We start from the raw sequence: 23183 nt of genomic DNA, 5'->3' as shown, positions 1-23183 counted from the left end.
TAGGACCTGGATACTAGGTACTCAATACATAAATGTGCAATGAATACATGAGGTATTGTGAGGGATTCACAAAACATTTAGCACTGTTCCGGGCACACTGTCAAAAAACAACAGATGATCCCTTAGCCAAGATGGAAGCTGCACAAAGTCTTGTGTTTTTGTGACTGGCAGTTGGATTGGCATTCTTGTGACCAGGGACTATTTAAGGAACCTAATGTCAGGTCTGAACTTTAAAAAGCGTTCTCACTTCATCTTTTAAGAGAACAGATTTACTTTAAGTAGGGTTTTGTTGAAGTACTAAGCCTTCTTATAAGTGCACTTAAAGTGATTAGATACTGGTATCAGCGTTTGTTGTGGGTCTTGGAACAGTAAAAGAGCAGCCTCGATAGTTGTTTTATTTGCATTTACGTTTTCTTTTATCGCCCAGTGTAATACCATTCAGAGCAAGGTGGGCTGATAACCTTTTGTGTTTGATTCTTCATGTACTACTTTTACAAAAGCTGAAGTGGCTTGGTGGTGGCTTTATAACAACACGTGCAATCGTGTACTATGAAGCTTGTATCTATGAAAATATCAGTAAGAATTTAAGAACTGATTGTTTTTTGTGGGTTCACCTATTTGAAGGCCCTGATTACAAAAGAATGTGTGTCCACTGCAAATTATTTTAAAACCAGAAAAGCTCAAAGGAGAAAACTCTACACACACATCATTGAAATCTTTCACCATGCTCCCTCTCTAGAGAACGGTGAATGTGTAGAAACACACAATTCACAAATACTAAACTTATTATTACATACTTGCTTTTAAATTAGTTAGTAATGTCTTCATTCATTTCTTTATTCAAGCAACTTCAGGACTTTCTAGGTACCAGGCATTCGGGAGAAAGATGAGGTTTTCTGCTCCCATAAAGATTTACAGAGTTGGAAATCCTATACAAAGTCATTATGGGACAGAACCGACTTAAGGCACACCACCACGTAACAGCATTACACGAGATACAGACTGAGGACCATAAAGGAATCATTACAATCACTGAGCTACATATTAATAAAACTACAGATAAAGTCTTACAGGGCCACACAGGAGGGAACAGAGAGAACTCTCTGGGGTGCAGAGCTGTTAAGAAGATGACAACCAAGCTGCTCCAATGAGGCGATTATGGAAGTTCACCAAGGAAAGGAGAGACAGAGAAGGAGAAGAAGGCATGTCAGCAAGGATGGAGCCTAAAGTCCCCCAGATATAAAACTGCATAGCTACTTTGAGATGCTACAAAAATCCACGGTGGCTCAAATGGTGGAAGAGTCAGGGCGATGAGACCAGAAATGTAGGAACCAGGCAATAACTAGCCATTGTGCAATTTGAAGCAGGGGGCAGACGTGCTTAGATTGATATTGTGATTAGAAAATATGCTGCAACATGAAGGATTTAAGAGAGTCTGAGGTGCAGTGAATTGTTTCATGTCTCTTCTAGCCACAGTCTTTGTCAACTCCCACCAAACCTCTTCCTGATGGTTTTATTATCTAGAGTTTTAGTAACATGTAACTCAGTTATTGTAATGATTGCTTTGTGCTCCTCAGTCTCTGTATCTCATTGTGTGCCTTGAGTCAGTTCTGACCCATAGTCACTTTTCATGGTCGCTGTGTACAAACACGTTAAGTGCTGGAGATACAAAGAAGATATGTCCCCATGCCTAAGCCCCAAGAGCTTACGCTCTAGTAGGAAAAAAATAATAACATGTAGTAGATTTGCTTGTCCAGCAACAAACTAAGTCAGGAAGACAGATACCAAACCAAGCCTACTGCTGTCAAGTCAACTCTGATGCAACAACCACAACCCTGAGGAATGTACAGAGGCAGACTGACACGTCTCTCTCCCATGGGGAGGCTGGTGGGTTTGAACAACTGATCTCAGGTTGGCAACCAAGTGTTTACCAATGTATAATCAACACTGCTTTTGGCAGACAAATAATAGAGTCCCTATAATTGCAACTGAAGTTCTCTTCAATTGGAGTCCTGGTGTGGTGCTGTGGTTAATGAGCTGGACTGCAAAGTCAGCTGGAACCGCAAGGTCAGCGGTTCAAGCTCACCAGCTGCTCCTTGGAAACCCTATACAGGGTCACTATGGGTCAGAACTGACTCGACAGCACTTAACAACAATTGCAATTGCACTCCTGGTGTGGTGCTGTAGGATCAGCATTGGGCTTCAAATCACAAGGTCAGCAGTTCAAGCCCACCAGTTGCTCCTTGGAAACCCCACACAGGGTGGCTATGAGGCAGTAACCACATCATTGCAATACACACAATGGATGGTGAAATTAAGTGTTTACAAAGTGCATGGAGCACGGAGGGGCGAGGGGCGAGTGGTCAACTCTACTCTGAGATTAGGTAAACTGGGGACATTCTCACAAAGGAAATAACATTAGTTTAAAAATTCTTCTCAAATCATTCATCTGGAAACATGGTAAAGGGCAAAACGATATTCTAGGCAAAATAAACAGCATGAGCAGAGGCAAGGAAGTGGCAAACAGCATGGACTATTTGGGGAACTGCAGACAATCTACTATGCTAAAGGACTAAATTCACAGCAGCAAGCACACTGCAAACAGATAGGCTTTGCTGGCTATGAGGAGTTCTTAGATAATCAAATCAAGACATTGCATCTCTCGATTCCAGTTTCCTCACAAATTAAATCAAGTAGATTAGACTGGATTACTTCAGAGGTTCTGTCTCAATATCTCTACCAAACACATAACTACAAATTTATAAAAACATTAAAACACTTTACCTGCTGATAAAATTCATCATCTCTGGGGGTCAGATAAGGAAGCCACGTGTCTTCAAGCTCTTCAAGAAGCCTCTGTTTCTGTTGAAATGAATAACAATTACACACAACTGAATACACAGTAACCTCAAACACAAGGCAACCCCTCATTTTTCCAATGGAGAAAATACCAAAATAATTTAGGCAATTTTAATAAATACTTTTAGAGACACAAATTAAGCACCTCTAAAAGTAAATGCCAATTATAATATATAGTGGCTTGATTATACATTTTAAATTACATATTATACGAAACATTAATTTATAAGTAATGATTCTATGCACTCACACAGTTCATGAGACAATCTGATCCACATTCCACATGTGCATCTTTGACACCACCAGTGTCCCCTCTTATGCCATCCATTGCAGTTTTCCAATTTACATAAGCAGTTTGAAGCCATAGTAGTTTTTGCATCCTTAGTCCTGGTGTGGCGCTGTGGGTTAATGTGCTGGACTGCAAAGTTGGTTTGAACTTCAAGGTCGGCGGCTCAAGCTCACCAGCTGTTCCTCGGAAACCCTATACCGGGTCACTGTGGGTCGGAACTGACTAGACGGAACTTAACAACAACATGACATTATCAGGACTCCTGGTGTGACCCTGCAGGACCAGCACTGGACTGTGAACTACAAGGTCAGCAGATCAAACCCACCATATATTTCTTGGAAACCCTATAAAGGGTTGCTATGAATCGGAATTGACTTGATGGTACTTAGCAACAACATGATACCACCACTAGAAATACCAACCCAAGCAACAAGTATAACATCAAGATACCTAAAACTTTTATTCACCCAGTAAATATGTGTTTGAGATCATATCCAATTATGTTGTTGTTGTTAAGTGCCCTTAAGTCAGCCTGACTCAGTGACCCTATAGGATTTCCAAGGTTGTAAATCTTTGCAGGAGTAGAAAGCTTCATCTTTCTCCCACATATCCACAGTTTTAAAGCAGTCTTTGAGCTCTAGAATAATGACTGCATCACTGTTAAGCATTTTTACATCTTGACTTTTTAGTTTTTATAAAGATAGCATAAGAATCCACAGTTAGCACTGTCTAAGCTATTTCATGTTTCTGTGTCTTCCCCAGGACTACTGGTATGGCAGTATAGGATCAACACTAGGTGGGCAGTTCAAACCCACCAGTTGCTCCTCGGAACCCCTATACAGGGTCATTATGAGTGGGAACCAACTTGATGGCACTTCAACAACAAGTCTTCCCCAAGAGTTCCATGATGTTCAGACGGCAAGATGGTGGACTAGGCAGACACTCTAAACAGACCCTCTACAACAAAGGTCTGAAAAATCGGATGAAACCCACATAGATGAAAGTCCTGGGACCCTGAACATCAGAAGAAGGTTAGAGGAGTGGACTGACTACATGCTGGGAGGAGAAGCTAAGCAGGGACAGCGAGAGAGGGAGACAGACTGCTGTACAGCCAGCCTGATGTGGCACGACCGTCTTGGGAGCAACTTCGACTACAGAAGAACCCAAGAAAGGCGTGATTCCTTTGTCCATACATTCCCACAGTAACCAGAGGTATGGTCACCTCCCATGCTCATCCACTCCCAGCTCAGATCCTTCTCTCCAGGAGTTCAGAACCACATGGTTGGGAAGGTGGGGGCCTGCCGTACCACTTCAGTGCACCACTTTGGTGCCTGGATTAAAGCAGGCTCAACTCCAGACCTGCAGAACCCTCAGAGCTACCAGACCTTCATTTAACCATCCACCCTGCCCCAGCTGCCCTGTGGTCCTAACAGACACTGAAACCTCCACAAACTACTTCCGATTGAGTGCCCTGGGCATCCATAGGAGCCAACAGGAACTCCATCTCGAGCCAGGAACTCTGCTGTCATATCCCTCCCACTTCCGCTTCACAAGAACCTTGGCTTGTAGCTTTCTCTTCTCTAGCCCAACAGCTACACTGACTTTGTGGTTTGGGTTTTGTTGTTTGATTTTTTTCCTTTTCTTGTGTCACTGTGGTTGTTTGTTTATTCTTTCTCCTCCTTCTTCTCTTTCCATTCCCCTGACATTTATCCTTTCTATCTCTGCTGCTGTCCCCTTTTCTTCTGGTTCTCATTTCCCATCTCATCCCCCCTCCCCCCATTTTATACATTTTTACAACAACTCTCTATTTTTTTTCTTACCTCTCCCTAGTATTCTGATTTTTTCTTCTTTTTCATGTTATTTCCTTTCTTATTTATCTCTTCTATAGTTCCACTTTCCCGTCCCTCTTCTCTTTCTTACTTTTGTGTTATTCTTCCTTTTATTTTCTCTTCTATAGCTCCATTTCCCTGTCTCTCTTCCTTAGAAATCCTATACAGGGTCACTATGAGTCAGAAGTGACTTGACAGCACTTTAAAACAACCTACATCTTTATAGTTACTGTGTTCCATTTTTCTGATTGCTGCCTGTTTTTATTTCTTTATTCTCTTTATTATTTTTTTTCCTTGTTGATTCCTTGATTGTTTATTCTGTTTTCTTGTGTTTGTGTGTAGAGGTGTGTGTGTGTGTGGGGGGGGTCTCTTTACCATACAAAAGGAGATAGCAATCATGTCCACAGAGCCCAGCATAACCGTACCCTCTACCACTCCCTCCACTGGGCAAGAGCCAGTACTGACACCTACACCTCCTTATCAATAAAGACAGCAGGCAGCACTAGCCTAACCCATCCTAAACAGAGATGCACAAAAGGCGAACAAGAACAATGTACACACTTCCATTCTCTAACTACAATCCAGAGGAGACAGTTGGTGACAACCTGAGAAGACACCAACAGGCAGTCACCAATTACAAATACGACAACCCAACAATGCCCTGGGCACAACAGACAATTTTATCTCACATGTAGAAACAAGAGACCAAACAAATGATCAAGATGCAGAGCCAAGAAAGGTTTCTGGAGAAGAAAGGATAATGGAACTAACTTAAAAAGATTTCAAAAGAATGATGATTAAGTACCTTCAGAAAATCGCTAGAAAGCTCAAGAAAGTGACTGGCTTACAAGCTTTCAAGAAGGAACCTAGATCCAGAGGGCCTGGAGGAAGGTAGAGTCTCCAGTGAGTAGTATTCAATCTGTCTAGGTGGGGTTGATGCAATGAAATGCAGACGGGTCTCTTGTGATACAATAGTGAATAATTGTTATCAGGACTGATTGTGAGGGTTGGAAATGTAAAGGTAGATGTTTTATAGCAAGGAGGGGAGTGATTAACTTTTCAGTCTAGGAGCGGAGGTCCCTAGGACCATCAAGGGAGAAGAGCAGAGAGCGGGACCCTACCCAGAGAAGCAGTGATGCCTGAAATGGAGGCAGAGATGATGACATGAAACAATGGAGCAGCTTGTGACTTTAGATCCAGAGAGGGAGAGCGACTGTGTGCTGAAGACCTGGGGGGTATGGGGGAAGGATTGCAGGGTATACACTTTGGTTGGTTGATGATGCATGGAGGGGATTGTAACCATGGCAATGAGACGATATACAATAGAATGAATGTAAGACTAGTGTTCTCCCATGTAAACTATCACATAATTCACAATAAAACATTTAAGAAAAACAAAACAAAATGCAGACTCTGAAAAACCCTTAATAGGTATGACAAAGCAATGCAGATAAACTATAAAGATTCTCACCAGCACCAGCAAATGGCTGGAGACAGTAAGGTAGTACCTCAACAGTGCTAGGGAAAAAATGATGGGCATATGGAATTTTAAACTCAAGAGATCTTTGATTCATTAGTAAGAAAAACAAGACAACTTCAGACAGAAAAATACTCCGTAGGCCTGTCAATTGCTTCAATTTACCAAAAAAGAAAAGTGAATCCAGATGGAAGGGTTTATCAGAGAAGAAATGAGGAATTGATCAAATGTACTGGGGAATTCACTTTACTATTGATTTAAGATGGATTTCTGGTGTGGCACTGTAGGATAAGCACTGGACTGCAAGGTCGATATGAACCGTAAGATCGTGGTTCAAATCCACCAGCTACTCCTTGAAGACCCTAAACAGGGTCGCTATGAGTCGGAACCGACTCAATGGCACTTAACAACAACAATAACAATTAACTTAAAATATTATTTTTTGCTTTAAAATAAATCTAAAACAAAATTATAAGCAACAGTAATCAGTGAAAAGAACATAAAACTGAGGAAGTAACAGTGTGATCTCATATCTGTTGTTGTTGTTAAGTGCCTTCTAGTCAGTTCCAACTCATCTTGACCCTATGTTATCCAAAGAGAAGTTGGAGGGTTTGAACCATCAACCTTGCAGCTAGAAATCCAGTGCTATCTTCCAGTGCCACACCACAAAAGAAGATATATAATATTATGGATCTCTAAAAATAATAAGAAAATTGGTATCTTTGAGAATTCAGATGAAATTGCTATACTTCCTAAAATACATAAATTACTTAAATTGCTTTAAGAAGAAATAGAAAACTGAATAAAGATATGAAATAAATTAATGATGTAATGGAGTCTTGGTTGAAAGCAGAGGGTATCAGAAAAATGTTTACTTGTGCTTTATTGACTACGCAAAGGCTTTCGATTGTGTGGATCATGCCAAGCTATGGACAACATTGCGAAGTATGACTATTCCAGAACACTTAATTGTGTTCAATAGCCTCATATGCTCATGAGGAATCTGTACCTGGACCAAGAGGCAGTTGTTGGAACAGAACATGGGAACACTGAATGGTTTAAAATTAACAAAGGTGTGCAACAAGGTTGTATTATTTCACCATACTTATTCAACCTGTATGCTGAATAAACAATCCAAGAAGCTGGGTTCTATGAAGAAAAATATGGCATCAGGATTAGAGGAAGAGTCACTAACAACCTGTGATATGCAGATGATACAACCTTGCTTGCTGAAAGTGAAGAGGATTTACAACATTTACTGATGAAGATCAAAGAGCACAGTCTTCAGTATGGATTACATTGCAATGTCAAGAAAACAAAAATCCTCACCACAGGACCAATAAACAACATTGTTATCAACAGAGAAAAGACTTAATTTGTCAAGGATTTCATTGTTCTTGGATCAACTATCAACACTCACGGAAGCAGCAGTCAAGAAATCAAACGATGTATTGCATTAGGCAAATCTGCTGCACAAGACCTTTTAAAGTGTTGAAGAACAAAGATGTCAGCTTGAGGACTAAGGTGTGCCTGACCCAAGCCATGGTATTTTCAATAGCCTCATATGCGTGTAAAAGCTGTACAGAGAATAAGGAAGACTGTAGAAGAATTGATGCAATTGAGTTATAGTGTTGGAGGAGAATATTGAAAGTGCCATGAGCTGCCAAAAGAACCAATAGATCTGTGTTGGAAGAAGTGCAGCCATAGTGCTCCTTGGATGCCAAGATGGCCAAACTTCATCTCTCATACTGTGGACATATTGTCAGAAGGGACCAGTCACTGGAGAAGGATATCATATTTGGTAAAGTGGAGGGTCAGAGAAAAAGAGGAAGACCCCCAATGAAATGGATTGGCCAAGTGTCAGCATCGATGGACTCAAGTGTGGCAAGAGTAGTGAGATTGGCCTAGGATCGGGCAGTGTTTCATTTTGCTGTGCACAGGAACGCTATGATTCGGTACCAACTTGATGGCACCTAACAACAATATCATGCTATACAAGGCCCACTTAAACAGGATATACCAAAGATAGGTAATTCTCATTTCCCTTCCACCTTTTTAAAGAGTTTTATTGCAGTAAAATATATGTAACAAAAAGATTGCCATGTGGTGCTGTGGGTCAATGTGCTGGACTACAAAGTTGGTTTAAACTGCAAGTCGGCAATTCAAGCTCGTTGGAAATCCTATACAGGGGTCCCTATGGGCCAGAGCCAACTCAACAACACTTAACAACAACAATTGTACATTTGGTTACATTCAGTATGATGACATTATTTAAAGTATCTGAGACCTCACAACTTTCCAAATAAGGAAAATTCTCAATTCTTAGCTCTTCCAATATGGTTCTTCATCACGCCCTTCATTCTCTTTTTCTGGAAGTCCTAGTAGATATGTGTTGGAACCTCTCACTGTCTTCCAAGTCTCATATCTGTTCTTTATTTTATGACTAGGAACCAACTTGACAGCACTTAACACCATTACCTCTTTATACTATAATCTGGTTGAATTCCTCAGAACTCTCTTCCAATTCACAAATTCTCTTTTTAATTGTATCACATCTACAATTCATCATATATAGTGAGTTTATTCAATGTGACTGTATTTTGCATTTCCAAAATTTGTAACTTGTTCTTTTTCATTCTCCATTTGCATGTTTTGTTTTAAATTTCATTTTCACCAACATAATGCTTTCATTTAACCTGGTGTAGTGCTGTGGGTTGATGCGCTGGATTGCAAAGTTGGTGTGAACCGCAAGGTTGGCGGTTCAAGCTCACCAACTGCTCTTCGGGAACTTATACAGTGTTGATATAGGTGGTAACCAACTCAATGGCACTTAACAATAACAATCTCGAATATGCTTTAGTCTTGGACTGATTTTTCTGTAAAATTAATTCCACTTGGAATGAATTCATATTCTCTTTGTTAATTTAGTTAGCTGCCTTTCTTGGCACTTAGTGTCTCCAATTATTTTGGTGTTGTGGTTTGAAAGCTAATTCTAAGTGAAAGGTTTTTTGGGTCTTTCTTTTAGTCCTTCCCCTCCTTTCCTGCTGTCTGTGCTCAGATGTTTCTCTACAGTGGTGCTGCTCTTGCCTGTACCAGGCTCCAGGATCACCAGTTCAAAGCCAAGTCTCACATAATGGTGACTTGTGGCACCACATTCGCTCCCAACTACATTCCACAAGTAAGAGCCTCATTCAGTTTCTCTTCTTGGAATTCTGTCTTCTCCTGTCTCTCAAAACTCCCAGCTCCATACAAGTCATAGCCCCACACGGCAGTCGTGTTCAGTCTTCTTCTGTGAAGAGTAGAGCTTTACCCCAGCCATGGCTTCAAGCAGTGAGCCTAGTTCTGGTTCAGTCTCAAGTGGTAAGCTTGCAGCCCCTCTTCACCCCCAGGATCTGAACTCAGAACTGCCACTTTGGTTTCCACACCTGGAGTTCCTGCAGAGCCAAGACTTCAACCCAACTCCTCCCCTTACGTTTCTTTTTCTTTATAATCCATGACAATGTGTTGCTTGTCAGCCCCGTTACGTTATGTTTTATTCTTTAGTTTGATGGGTTATCCCTCATTCTTATGCGCTTGAAGCAGAAGGCACTTAAAACTTTTAGCTTACTGTATCCTCTTGACAAGAAGACACAGATTTCTTGAGAATAAAAACTCTTAGCAGGGGATTTACTGGGCCAAAAGTAAGCTCCTTAAGACTTTGGATTAATATTGGTAAACTGCATAAAAATGGCATCAAATTACATATTATATAATATATAGAGTCCTGGTGTAGCAGTGCAGGATAATGCGCTGGACTGCAAAGTCGGATTAAACCACTAGGTCGGCAGTTCAAGCTCACCATCTTCTCCTCAGGAGCTCTATACAGGGTCGCTATGGGTTTGGAATGGACTTGACAGCACTTAACAACAACAACAAATATAACACATAGTATAATTGTTGTTGGTAAGTGTCGTTGAATTGATTACAACCCATAGCAACCCTATAGAGGGTTTCCAAGGAGCAGCTGGAGAGCTTGAACCGCCGACCCTGCAGTTCAGTTTTGCAGTCTGGCGCATTAACCTACAGCACCACACATTATACTTTATCAATAATATTAATTTTTTGGCCTACACGAACACTAGTTTTTATCAAACTTTAACATCTTTGGCAAGCTAATGGATGAAAGGGGAAAAAAAAAAGATTCTCACACTCTAATTTACATTTATCTGATATTAAATCTAGTTGAGTAACTTTTCAAATGTTTAATGACATTTGTACTCCTTTTATGAAATGCCTGTTTGTGTGTTTTCTCTAGTTTCCTGGGGTAGTTATCTTTTCTTCTTCTAATTTTAAGAATTTATACTTTATTATAAAAGGAGCTCTGGTAGCATAATGGCTACAAATCGGGCTGCTAATTTCAAGGTCAGCTAGTTTGAAACTATCAGAGGTTCTGTGGGAGAAAGATGAGGCTTTCTGCTCCCGTGAAGATTTACAGTCTCGAAAACCCCATGTAGGGACCCTATGAGTTGGAACCGACTCCATGGCACACCACCACCACCACTTTATTATAAAGTCAGTGGATTTGGGCTTTATGCAAGTTGATCAGTTAGAATCCTCTTCATTTATGCCTTTATTTGAGCACACTACATAGTCCCTGGGAGAACGTAATTCTTCTAGCATGAAGCTCTATAACTATATTTTCAAGCAATTTCACCAAAATTCATACTTAGAGGATTCCATGAAGCTACCTATAGCATTCCTCATCTTCCAAAGGAAAATTTTAAAAATAAAATCTACAGGTACAAGATACATAATTTAGCTCTTCTCTTCATATAATGATTTGAATATTTTGATCTATTTGTCTCACTAACTCCTACCTACAATCATCCATTTTACAAATGTAGTTCAAGTTTCAAAGGGAAAATATCCCCTAAAGTCCTATGATACAAAGCAGTTAAACAGGATTTAAAAAAAAAAAAAAAAGAAGGAAAGAAAGGTTGGGAAGGGGTTATAAAAGGACTGGAGCATTGGGGAAAGGGCAGTTGAAGCATCTAAAGAATATACAATAACATCAAAGCAGTAAATACCTTTAACTAAAATAAGTAATAGATGGTGGGTTCTTACTCAGGACTATTAACACAGAACAATTCTGACTCTTCTGCCTTCATTAGGAATAACTGCTTTGTAAACTACAATTTCCATCAGCCAGTTCCAAGTAATCCTACAGAAAACAGAGATAACCATTTACCCAAGATGCTTCTTCACTACCAAAATACTGATCATAATTTTGTATATGTATATAAGAACAGGGCAACACTAACTCAAATCAGAAAGGAGAGATAACAGAGTTAACTAAAACTCCTTTGTTATCATTCTACCTATATTTTCCAAGGTTCTACTAATAAACCTTTGACATTAGTAAGAGAAGAAAACCCCTCTTCTTGGTCATCCCTGTTCAGAAGAGAAAGCCAAATTGTCTCAATCATATTTCATTCTTCAGGGAACTTCCCACTGTAAATCCTTATGTCTACTCAAAGGTCAGACGATTTCACTCAGTGTCCTGTGCAAGTTAGAATTTGTCCAACTATAAATCATAATACGTGAAAGGAGTATGAGTCCTGATTTCTTTGTGATTTTCCAGTGTTTAAACCATTAAACCATGTTCACCTACCATTCTAGCATCAGTCTTATTAATGGCATGCCTCTTTCTAGGTAGCGTAGTGGTTACGAATTGGGCTGCGAACCACAAGGTCAGCAGTTCAAAACTACCAACTGCTCTGTGGGAGAAAGATGAGGCTTTCTGCTTCCATAAATATTTATAGCCTCAGAAACCCTGTTCAGGGTCATTATGGGTCGGAACCGACTCAATGGCACTTAACAACAACTCTTTCTAGTCAACATTCTGTCTCAAATTTAGTCAGCTGAAACTATTAGTTAGTATGAAGTGAACAATGAGGTTCCCTACCAACAACAATTCTTCTGAAACCTAGCACAAAAGAAATCAAGGTAGTTTTTATTTTTTAAATGCCAGTTGCTCCATTTAACTTGAGCCAATGGATATGACTACACTTAAGTGCTTAATATCCGGCAAACCTGTCGTTTCCTTGTGTGCAAAATGAGTGGGAATAGATGGCCTATCTCTATAGTCCCTTACAAGGTGAACTTGTTGTTCAAGTGCCGTTGAGTCGATGAACTTATGACTACCAAAATACTCGCTGCATGGTCCATTAAGAGGACCTGCCTTGTTTTGCCTTATTTCAGTCACCTGCACCTGACTTTTCACTTTGGTCTTTACAGTGATGGTGTAGACAGTAAGCTCCTGCAACAAAGACACACTGCCCTGGAAGCTACAGGTGTATGTTTTGTATGACGATGAGGATGTTTCCGAAAAGCCCACACTTAAGTCACATCTCCAACCCCTCTCCTACCTTAAGTCAGAATTAGAATAGGAATCATCAGCTTCAAGTTCATGGTTTCAGAGAACCAGTTACTAATGTTTCAGTTGGCTTTTATGTTCTCCCATTCCACTTCTGACTGTTCCCTGTTAAAATTTCATAGTGACAGAGACTACCCTAGTGGATCACTGAATTCACAGCAGTCAAAAGAATTCAGAATAAATCAGAAATTCTAAATGTTTAACTGAGGTTTATGCTTATAAGAAAGTACATTATCTCATAAACTAGGATTGAGATCATCTCTGTAGAATCCTATGTCATTTAAGGGCCGGAGTTGAATTTTCTAATTTTATTTTCATTATGTTCTGAACTGCCAAAAGATGCATAGGATGTCATTCCACCTTGAATCCATGCTGACAATGTCTGCAGCCACAGAAGAACACCGCCCATAGAAGCATTCTTAGCTCACTCTCTCCTCTTGTTATACTCCTCAGAGCTCAAAAAGAGGCATATTACCACTGATTTATTATCATTTATTTCTTATAATCCAACAAACACTTTTTTTTTAAGTTCATCATGAAAAAATTACATGTGTGACTATCAACTTCTGTCTCTGAAAACTCTTGGAGATCACTAAGAATTATCTCTATAGACTACATTCTAAATCCACTCAGTCTCTCCATCTCCACTGTTAGCCCATAATCTCTCACCTACCACAACACTCCAATAACCTCCTCTCTGTCTTCCTCGTAGCCCCATCCTGTGGTATGTTCTCCGTGGCAGCCAGAACAGCCTCCATGGGCTCATGCTACATGTAGACTACACGCCAAACTCTTACCATAATCCAGTCCCTGCCTACTTTCCCAACTTCATCCTTAGAGCAAGTCTTTAACTCATTCACCATTAACCAGTGGTACAGCCATCCTTCTATTCCTCTAACATACTTTTCTTCTCAGCTTTGCACAACTGTCTCTTTCTAACAACCCATTTCCAAACCAGCCCAGCCTGGCCATCGAATCAGAAACAGTGTGTGGCACTGTGGGCAAATGCGCTGGACTGCAAGGTCAGTTTGAACCACAGGTTGGCGATTCAGGTTCACAAGCCACTCCTCAGAAACCCTACACAGGATGGCTATGAGTCAGAATCAACTCAACAGCACTTAACTACAACCCCAACCAAACCAAATCCACTGTCATGGAGTTGATGCCAACTCATAGTGACCATATAAAGGACAGAATACAACTGTTCCTTTGGGTTTCCAAGACTATGGCAAATCTTTTGGGGACAGCCACGTCTTTCTCCCAGGGAGTGACTTCTTCTTGTTGTTGTTAGGTGCCATTGAGTCAGCACTGACTCATAGTGACCTTATGCACAGCAGAATGAAACAATGTCCAATCCTGGGTCAACCTCACTACTTACTGTTGCCACACTTGAGTCCATCGATGCGGCCACCTGGCCAATCCATCTCGTTGGGGGTCTTCCTCTTTTTCTCTGACCCTCCATCTTACCAAACATGATATCCTTCTCCAATGACTGTTCCCTCCTGAAAATACGTCCAAAGTATGAGAGACGAAGTTGGTCCATCTTGGCCTCCAAGGAGCACTCTGGCTGCACTTCTTCCAAAACAGATCTACTGGTTCTTTTGGCAGCCCATGGCACTTTCAACATTCTCCTCCAACACCATAATTCAAAGGCATCAATTCTTCTATGGTCTTCCTTATTCACTGTCCAGCTTTTGCATACATATGAGGTTATTGAAAATACCATGGCTTGAGTCAGGCACACCTTAGTCCTCAAGCTGACTTCTTTGCTCTTCAACACTTTAAAAAGGTCTTGTGCAGCAGATTTGCCTAATGCAATACGTTGTCTGATTGCTTGACTGCAGCTTCCATGTGTGTTGATAGTTGATTCAAGAAGAATGAAGTCCTTGACAACTTCAATCTTTTCTCCATTGATAAGGATGTTGTTTATTGGTCCAGTGGTGATGATTTTTATTTTCTTTACATTGAGATGCAATCCATACTGAAGGCTGTGGTCTTTGATCTTCATAAGTGTTTTAAGTTCTCTTCACTTTCAGCAAGCAAGGTTGTATCACCTGCATAAAGCAGCATTCCTTGGAGATCTCCAAATGTCTTGGCATCAATCTTCCCTTGGACCTGGAAACTTTACAGTGCAGGGACCCCCAGCCCAAAGGACACACTCCACTTCCAACTCTTATTTCTTGGTGGTCGTAGGTCCCTCTGAGCTCTGCTTGCTTTTTTCATCTCTTTTATATCTCAAGATACAGTCTAACTCAAGATACAGTCTAACCCTGTAGATTGCATCTGGTTTCATTAACATCAGAGAAATGAAGACTTACAACACACAGGATCATTATATCCGATTGGGAGATGATCATATCACATTAGATGTCATTTTGGGGGATTACTGTATTTTACCTGCTAAACTACTCATACCTTAATTATCACAGTTACTAAATGAAAGAAAGTCAATAGATACTGTTTGTACTGCTATGGCTGCTGCTGGTGCTAACTGCCCTCATGATGGCCCCTGATGCATGGCAACCCCATGCACAATGCTGTTGTGATCCCTAAGGTTTACACTGGTTCATTCTGAGAAGCAGATTGCCAGGCCTCCTCCCTAGTCATTATTAGTCTGGAAACTCCCCTGGAACCTGGTCAGCATCACAGCAACACGTATGCCTCCCTGGGAGACACATACAGGGTGGCTGGGCATGAGGGGCACTGTCAGAGAATCACACCCAGGTCTCCTGCATGAAAGATGAGAACTCTGCCACTGAATGGTGACTGTCCCCATAAATAATACATGGGCCATGATCATGCCAAAAATCGTAGTTCTAACACAGGTACTTATAGTGGCGTGTCATCCACAAGCTATTTAATATGAGATGGCCAAACTTCGTCTCTCATACTTCAGATGTATTGTCAGGAGGGACCAATCACTGGAGAAGGATTTCTTGTTTGGTAAGGTGGAGGGTCAGAGAAAAAGAGGAAGACCCCCAGCGAAATGGATTGGCCAAGTGGCAGCATTGATGGACTCAAGCGAGCAACAGTAGTGAGGTTGGCCCAGGATCGGGCAGTGTTTCGTTCTGCTGTACATAAGGTCACTATGGGTCAGTACCAACTCGATGGCATCTAACAACAACAATAACAACTCTTATAAGAGGAGTCCTGATGTGGCGCTGTGGGCTACTGCGTCAGACTGCAGTTGTTTGAACTGCAAGGTTGGTGGTTCAAGCTCACCAGCTTCTCCTTGGAAACCCTATGCAGGGTCACTATGGGTCGGAATTGATTCAATGGCACTTAATAACAACAACAACTTTTATAAGAACAAAAATTTTTTGCTTACCAAACCAATCTGTTTGACAATTTCTCATACATCACAATTCCTCTTCACTCCTCCCTCACCACCCCTACATATATTGTCTCCTTGACAGAGGTAATTGACACAATAAAACAGTTTTGCTATATGTAAACACATCTGTACTATGTGGATTCTAATACTAAATATATCCTGTCTTGCTTTAGTTTGGTTTTGCTTGTAACACAAGGAACACCATTTTTATCTATTCAGTGCCTGTTAATGAAACCTATATGGCAATTACCTATTGAATTTGTCACACCCAATTTAGCATTCTCAGCAATTATAATAAGTCAGGCCTAAATGTGCAATAATTTAAGCCTACTGTCTTTTTTTGTTGGTAGAATGCCCAGAATCCCATCCAAATACGCCTATCACTGCCAACACCTTTTTGAGGTCTGCTGAGATTTGCCTGACCATCTTTCAGACAAGTCGGAGAAGAGGACTCCTAAGAAACTACAAATCCATTCCTCCAGTTACACAAAAAATGTATTCACTCCTGAAAGTTACCATGTAGCCAATCCAACCCATATTCAATTTATATGTTGCATCTAGCTGAAGAAGTAAACTACACACAGACAGATGTGAGGAACCCCACCAAATGGGAGTATTACCAGCTTAATTATTATTTGCTTGATGTCCAGCATTCGTTTTTCTACATGATTTCAAGGTGCCTTCAGACAAAACAAACACACTATCTAGATTTGCAGCACTCTCTGCAATAGAACCTAACAAATCTTTGAGGCAGAGGAAGATTCAGTTAATCTAGAAAGTAGGTTGTTGTTGTTAACTGCTGTCAAGTCAGTTCCTACTCATAGTGACCCTGTATAGGTTTTCTGAGGAGCAGCTGGTAAATTTGAACCACTGACCTCCCAGCTCAAACTGACCTTACAGTTCACTGCTTTATCCTAGAGCACCATACAATGACTCTAAATCTTCATGCTCAATACTCACCTAGCTAACTAGATCTGGCCCAATTGGCACTGTGGGCTAAGCTTTAAGCTGCTAACTACAAAGTCAATAGTTCAAAAGCACCAGTCATTTTGTGGGAGAAAGATGAGGCTTCCTGCTCCCACAGAGATTTACAGACTTGGAAATGCAACACAGGGTTGTTATGAGTCGGCCTTGTCTCAATGGCAGTGGTGGTATTGCTTATCAGCACACTTTTTAAAGTCCCTCCCTTGTTCTTACCAATTCAGAATCTGGATGTCTGTGTGCAAACGTTGTTTCTAAAGCTCACGGGGTGAAAGCATGATCAATCAGGTGTAAAAATCACCAATGTAAAGAACCTAAAACCTGAGTTCAAATGCCATCAGAATGCAGACAGTTAATAAGCAAAGGAGTTGGGTAAAAGATAAACGGAATAATGGAGTATATGTGGTGCACTAGACTGCAAGTCGGTTTAATCTGCAAGTTTGGCGATTCAAATCCACCAGCCACTCCTTGGAAACCCTACACAGGGTCACTACGAGTTGGAACTGATTCAACAGCATTTAACAATAACACCATATTCAAATTACATATAAAATATATATTCAGGCTAAATTTGATCTGCAACTCTTCATTTAATTAAGTTTTTAGTTTTAAAATTTAGACTATATCTTCTTATGTGTGTGACTCTGTGGGCTAATGCACTAGATTGCAAAGTCAGTTTGAACCACAAGGTCAGTGGTTCAAGTTCACCAGTTGCTCTTCGGAAATCCTATACAATAGGGTAGCTATGAATCAGAACCGACTCGATGGCACTTCAACAACATAACTCCTTAAAGCTAAGCACCACATCTCCCTCAATTCTGTGCCTGATATAAGGTTTGATATGTGGTAGTGGTGGTTGTTTGCCATCAAGTTGGTTCCAACTCACAGCAACCTGGTATAGCATTTATGATACTATAAATCTCTGCAGGAATCGAAGGCCTCATCTTTCTCCCCAGCTGAATCACCAGACTTGTGGTGAGCTGTCCAGTGATTATCCTCAGACTCACAGAACTCCCATAGTTAGGATAGGTTCAATCAAATATTTCTGAATTATTGATCAAGAGTGAATAAAATCCCAACACTTTTAACACTATTAGAAGAATGATCAGGGAAGCTCCTCATTTATTGTTCAACCAAATTTTATTATACACATGATATGCACAAGCTCTAAAGATACTTACTTGAATAAGACAGCAAGAGTCCTGTCTTTAGGATGCTCTTTATCACCTTTCCTATTCAGGATTGAGTTGGAAGTCTTAGGCAGAGTTATAAGGCAAGAAAGGGAAATAAAAGGCATCCAAATTGGCAAGAAGAAGTAAAAAAAAAAAAAAAAAACTCTCTGTATTTACAGATGATATGATCCTATCGACTTGTGAAGAAAATTATTAGAACTCATTGAAAGATTCAGCAAAGTGGCAGGTTATAAGATCAATATACAGAAATCAGTGGGATTCATATACACAATGAAGACAATTCTGAAAAGGAAATTAGGAAAACAATACAATAGCCAGCCAAAAGATGAAATACTTAGGAATAAATCTAAACAGAGGAAAAACAGGCCTATACAAAGAAAACTACAAAATACTATGACAGAATAACAAAATAGGTTTACAGATATGTATGACTATACCATGCTCATGGACAGGAAGACTAAACATTGTGAACATGTCAACACTACCCAAAGCAATCTACAGATGAAATGCAATCCCAATCCAGATTCCAACATCATTATTTAAAGAAATGGAAAAAAAATGATCACTAACTTTATTTATATGGAAAGGAAAGAGATCTTGGATAAGCAAAGGATTACTTAAGAAGAAGAATGAAGTTAGAGGGCTCTCACTCCTTGATCTCAAAATCCACTACACAGCTACAGTAGTCAAACAGAATGGTACTAGTACAACAAAAGATACACAGATCAGTGGAACAGAATCGAGAATCCAGAAGTAAATCCATCCACATATAGTCAGCTAATCTTTGACAAAGGGCCAAAACATATTAAGGTAGTTTCTTCAACAAATGGTGCCATCAAAACTGGAAATTCATTTGCAAAAGAATAAAACAAGGCCCACAACTCACACCATATACAAAAAGAAAATCAAGGTGGATTAAAGAACTAAATATAAAAATTAGAACTATACAGACCATCAGTGAAAAATAAGGAACAAATTTAGGGACTCTAGTACATGAGACCTCTGGTGTAACATGGCAGGAGCAATACTGGACTACAAACCACAGAGTCAGCAGTTCAAACCCACCAGCTGCTGCTCAGAATCCCTATGTTGTTGTTGTTAAGTACCTTGGAAACAGTTCCAACTCACAGTGACCCTGCATAGGGTTTCCGAGGCTGCAAATCTTTAAGGGAGCAGAAAGCCTCATCTTTCCCCCACAGAACAGCTGGTAGTTTTGAACTGCCAACCTTGAGGTTAGCAGCCTGATTCGTAACCACTACCCTACCAGAGCCACTTATGAGACAGAACAGACTCAATGGCACTTAACAGCAACAACACATAGCATAAATACACTTGTCAAACATAACTTAAAACACACAAACAGTAAAAGTGAAAATAGATGACTGGGACTTCCTAAAGATTAGACACTTATGTGCATCAAAAGATATTACCAAGTGTCAAAAAAGAGCCCACAGACGGGGAAAAGAGAAATTTGCAACAACATAACAGACAAGTGATAATAGCTAAAATTTATAGAACACTACAATACCTCTAGTCAATTAAAATACGGGCAGAGGGCATGAACAGACACTTCACCAAGGAAGACATTCAGGCAGCCAACAAACATGAAGAATGTTCACAATCATTAGCTGTTGTTGGTTGTTGTTCTTCTTGTTGTTATGTGCCGGGGAGTCAGTTCCAACACATAGCGATCCTGTACAGGGTTTCTGAGGCTGTACTTAATTTTACTTCTGAGTAATCTGTACCTGGACCAAGAAACAGTTGTTTGAACAGAACATGGGAACACTGAATGTTTTAAAATTGGGAAAGGTGTGCAACAAGGTTGTGTTCTTTCACCATACTTAGTCAACTTGTATGCTGAGCAAATAATACGAGAAGCTGGGTTCTATGAAGAAAAACGTGGCATCAGGATTGGAGGAAGACTCATTAACAACCTGCGATATGCAGATGATACAACATTGCTTGCTGAAAGTGAAGAGGACTTAAAACATTTACTGATGAAGATCAAAGAGCATAGCCTTCAGTATGGATTGCATCTCAATGTCAAGAAAACAAAAATCCTCACCACTGGACCAATAATGGAGAAAAGCTTGAAGTTGTCAAGGACTTCATTCTTCTTGGATTAACTATCAACACTCGTGGAAGCAGCAGTCAAGAGATCAGATGACATATTGCATTGGGCAAATCTGCTGCACAGGAACTTTTTAAAGTGTTGAAGAGTAAAGATGTCAGCTTGAGGACTAAGGTGTGCCTGACCCAAGCCATGGTATTTTCAATAACCTCATATGGATGCGAAAGCTGGGCAGTGAATAAGGAAGATCGTAGAAGAATTGATGCCTTTGAGTTGTGGTGTTGGAGGAGAATACTGAAAGTGCTATGGGCTGCCAAAAGAACCAATAGATCTGTTTTGGAAGAAGTGCAGCCAGAGTGCTCCTTGGAGGCCAAGATGGCTAAACTTCGTCTCTCATACTTTGGACATATTGTCAGGAGGGAACAGTTGTTGGAGAAGGATATCATGCTTGGTAGTATGGAGGCTCAGAGAAAAAGAGGAAGATCCCCAAAGAGATGGATTGGCCAGGTGGCAGCACTGATGGACTCAAGTGTGGCAGTGGTAGTGAGGTTGGCCCAGGATCGGACATTGTTTCGTTCTGCTGTGCATGGGGTCGCTATGAGTCGGTTCTGACTCGATGGCACCTGACAACAACAACAATCTTTACGGGAGCAGAAAGCTTCATCTTTCTCCTGCAGAACAGTTGGTAGTTTCAAACTGCTGACCCTGAGGTCTGCATAACCGATTCATAACTACTATGCTACCAGAGCTCCATTCATTAGCCATTGTTGTTGTTGTTAACTGCCGTTGAGTTGGTTCCAACCCATAGCAACCCCATATAGGGTTTCCGAAGAGCAGCTGGTGAGCTTGAAGCGACGATTTTGCAGTCAAACAGCTTTGAAGTCTGGTGCATTAATCCACAGCGCCACACCAGGACTCCATTGTTGTTGTTGTTAAGAGTCATCGAGTTGGTTCCGACCCATAGAAACCCTGTGTAGCGTTTCTGAGGAGCAGCTGGTGAGCTTGAACCACCGACCTTGCAGTTCAAGTGGCTTTGCAGTCTGGCGTATTAACCCACAGCACCACAACAAGACTCCAGGACACCATTAGAGATATGTAAATCAAAACAATGAGATATCATTTTACTCCAGCATTCATAGCAAAGTTCAAAAGTAGAGATGGTGTTATATATTGCCCTTCCTCTTACCTACTGCCCTTCTGATCACTTGAGTTAACATGTGTCTAGTCAGTGAATTATTAGCCATCTAGCCAGTGAATTGGTCTCCCTTTCTTCCTACCCCTGGTAACCATCAAAGAATGTTTCTTCTAGCATGAAAATCTTTTATAGCGTTTTTACAGTAGTGGTCTTGGACAATATTTATCCTTTTGTGATTTACTAATTTCACTCAATAGGTGTTCTCCAGGTACATGTACATTATGAAGTGTTTTGCATATTATTGTTTGTTATTTTTTGCCATTGCATAGTATTCCATTGTATGCATATACCAAAGTTTGTTTATCCATTCTTCCGTTGATGGATATTTAGACTCCCTCCATCTTTTTTGCTCTTTTGAATAGTGCTGTGATGAACATTGGTAAGTAGATATCTACTCATGTCCTGGGTCTTATTTCTTGTGGATATTCACCAAGTATAAGGATTCCTGCGTCACAAGCTGTTTCTGTTTTAAACGTTCTGAGGAAGTACCATTCTGTTTTCCACTGTGGGTGAACCATTTTACAGTCCCACCAGAAATGTTAGAAGGGTCCCACACCATCTCTATTTAATACTCTGGTAGTGTAGTGGTTATGAGGGGGGCTGCCAATTGACGCCGCCACTTTTTCTCTGATCTTCCACCTTACCAAACATGATAACCTTTTCCAGCGACTGGTCCCACCTGACAATATATCTGAAACATGAGTGACGAAGTCTGGCCATCTTGGCCTCCAAAGAGCACTCTGGCTGCACTTCTTCTAATGCAGATCTGTTGGTTCTTTTGGTACTGATGGCACTTTCAATATTCTCCTCCAACACCAGAACTCAAAAGCATCAATTCTTCTACGGTCTTCCTTATTCACTGTCCAGCTTTCACAAGCATATGAGGTTATTGAAAATACTGTCGCTTGTATCAGGTTGACATCTTTACTTTTCAGCACTTCAAAAGGTCTTGTGCAGCAGCAGATTTTCCTAATGCAAAATGTCATTTGATTTCTTGGCTGATGCTTCCATGAATGTTGATGGTTGATCCAAGAAAAATGAAGTCTTTCACAACTTCAGTCTTCACTCCATTGATAAGAATTTTGTTTATTGGTCCAGTGGTGAGGATTTTTGTTTTCTTTACAATGAGATGAAATCCATACCAAAGGCTGTGGTCTTTAATCTTCATCAGTAAGTATTTTAAGTCCTCTTCCCTTTCAGCAAGCAAAGTTATATCATTGGCATATTGCAGGTTGTTAATGAGTCTTCCTCCAATCCTGTTGCCATTGTTTATCTTTATCTCACCCAATTCAAGATGTATTGATCATTACTGGTGATTGGAATGCAAAGGTTGGGAGCAAAGAGGAAGGATCAGTAGTTGGAAAATATGAACTTGGTGATACAAATGATGCTGGAGAATGCATGATAGAATACGGCAAAACCAATAATTTGTTCATTTCTATTACCTCCTTAAAACAGCATAACAGACGACTATATACATGGACCTCACAAGATGTGGAAAGAGACGATGGAAAAGCTCCATATCATCAGTCAAAACAAG

General features: G+C 40.4%; 1 protein-coding gene across 1 annotated transcript in view; it reads right to left on the bottom strand.

The window, feature by feature from the left end:
• The window catches only part of FTO (fat mass and obesity associated), a 621108-nt gene that overhangs the window by 460843 nt on the left and 137082 nt on the right, over nt 1-23183 (bottom strand). Inside the window, exons 2-3 of the mRNA XM_006863615.1 lie at nt 4706-4723; nt 2785-2862 (exon numbers count right to left, since the gene is read on the bottom strand). Of these exons, the coding sequence (XP_006863677.1) occupies nt 2785-2862; nt 4706-4723 (96 nt within the window). The remainder of the gene's footprint in view (nt 1-2784; nt 2863-4705; nt 4724-23183) is intronic.

This window comes from Chrysochloris asiatica, unplaced genomic scaffold (genome assembly GCF_000296735.1).
Source record: "Chrysochloris asiatica unplaced genomic scaffold, ChrAsi1.0 scaffold00055, whole genome shotgun sequence".
Classification (NCBI taxonomy): Eukaryota; Metazoa; Chordata; class Mammalia; order Afrosoricida; family Chrysochloridae; genus Chrysochloris; species Chrysochloris asiatica.
This window is presented reverse-complemented; position numbering and strand designations above follow the sequence as displayed.